General features: G+C 50.0%; 1 protein-coding gene across 1 annotated transcript; it reads right to left on the minus strand.

Annotated features, from left to right (window-relative positions):
• Positions 1–10: 10 nt before the first annotated feature.
• LOC118321854 (vascular cell adhesion protein 1-like) lies at positions 11–668 on the minus strand. Its single transcript, XM_035653388.1, has 2 exons — positions 348–668; positions 11–190 (listed from the first exon to the last, which is right to left on the minus strand). Exons 1-2 carry the CDS (start codon positions 658–660, stop codon positions 30–32), a joined length of 474 nt encoding a protein of 157 aa, XP_035509281.1. The 5' UTR covers positions 661–668; the 3' UTR covers positions 11–29.
• Between the last annotated feature and the right edge of the window lie 22 nt (positions 669–690).

Consider the following 690-nt stretch of genomic DNA (forward strand, 5'->3'; position numbering starts at 1 on the left):
TGTTGGGAGGTGGTAGCCACGTGTCAGCCTCAGGCTGAGGGCGGAGCAGACTGGGGCAGCTGATAGAAGCCTTTCTTCCTGGATCTCCTCAGGTAGTCGAGGATCAGAGCAGAGGCTGCAAGCCCAGTGGCGACACAGACGGCTAGGATGATGATGCCGCTGAGACTGGGAGGATGGCTGGTGCTTCTTTCTGCATGAAGGGAAGGACACGAAGACTTTAGAATAAACTAAAACACTGTTTTCTGCCAACACATCTGTTTCATTAAATTATGATTTTAAAATTAAATTCAGGGGTTTAAGTTTCACCGTCAGAGACAGAAACCGGAGCCTGAATTGGTGTAACTGACCTCTGACGCTGATGCTGAAGACTTTGACCTGGTATCCAAGGCTGTTGGTCACGTTGACCTGGTATAGCCCGGAGTCTCTAGCCGTTACATTTACCAATAGGAAGGTGCCGTTGGGGGAATATAGCTCCATCCCATTGGTCAGTTTCTTCAGGACCACGGCTGACGGTGGGAAGCTGATGGTTTGGCAGCAGACAATGACGTTTTGTCCCTCCTGGACCACTGAAGACGGCAAGACGAGGACAGTGGTGTTCCTCGGAGGAGCTGCACCACAAGAAACCAGATTAGAGTCTGATAAAGGTTCTATATGTAACATTCAGTGAACTGTAGCTAACAGCGCCACCAG

This window comes from Morone saxatilis, unplaced genomic scaffold, assembly GCF_004916995.1.
Source record: "Morone saxatilis isolate NCDOM2014 unplaced genomic scaffold, NCSU_SB_2.0 Contig12, whole genome shotgun sequence".
NCBI classification, from domain to species: Eukaryota; Metazoa; Chordata; class Actinopteri; family Moronidae; genus Morone; species Morone saxatilis.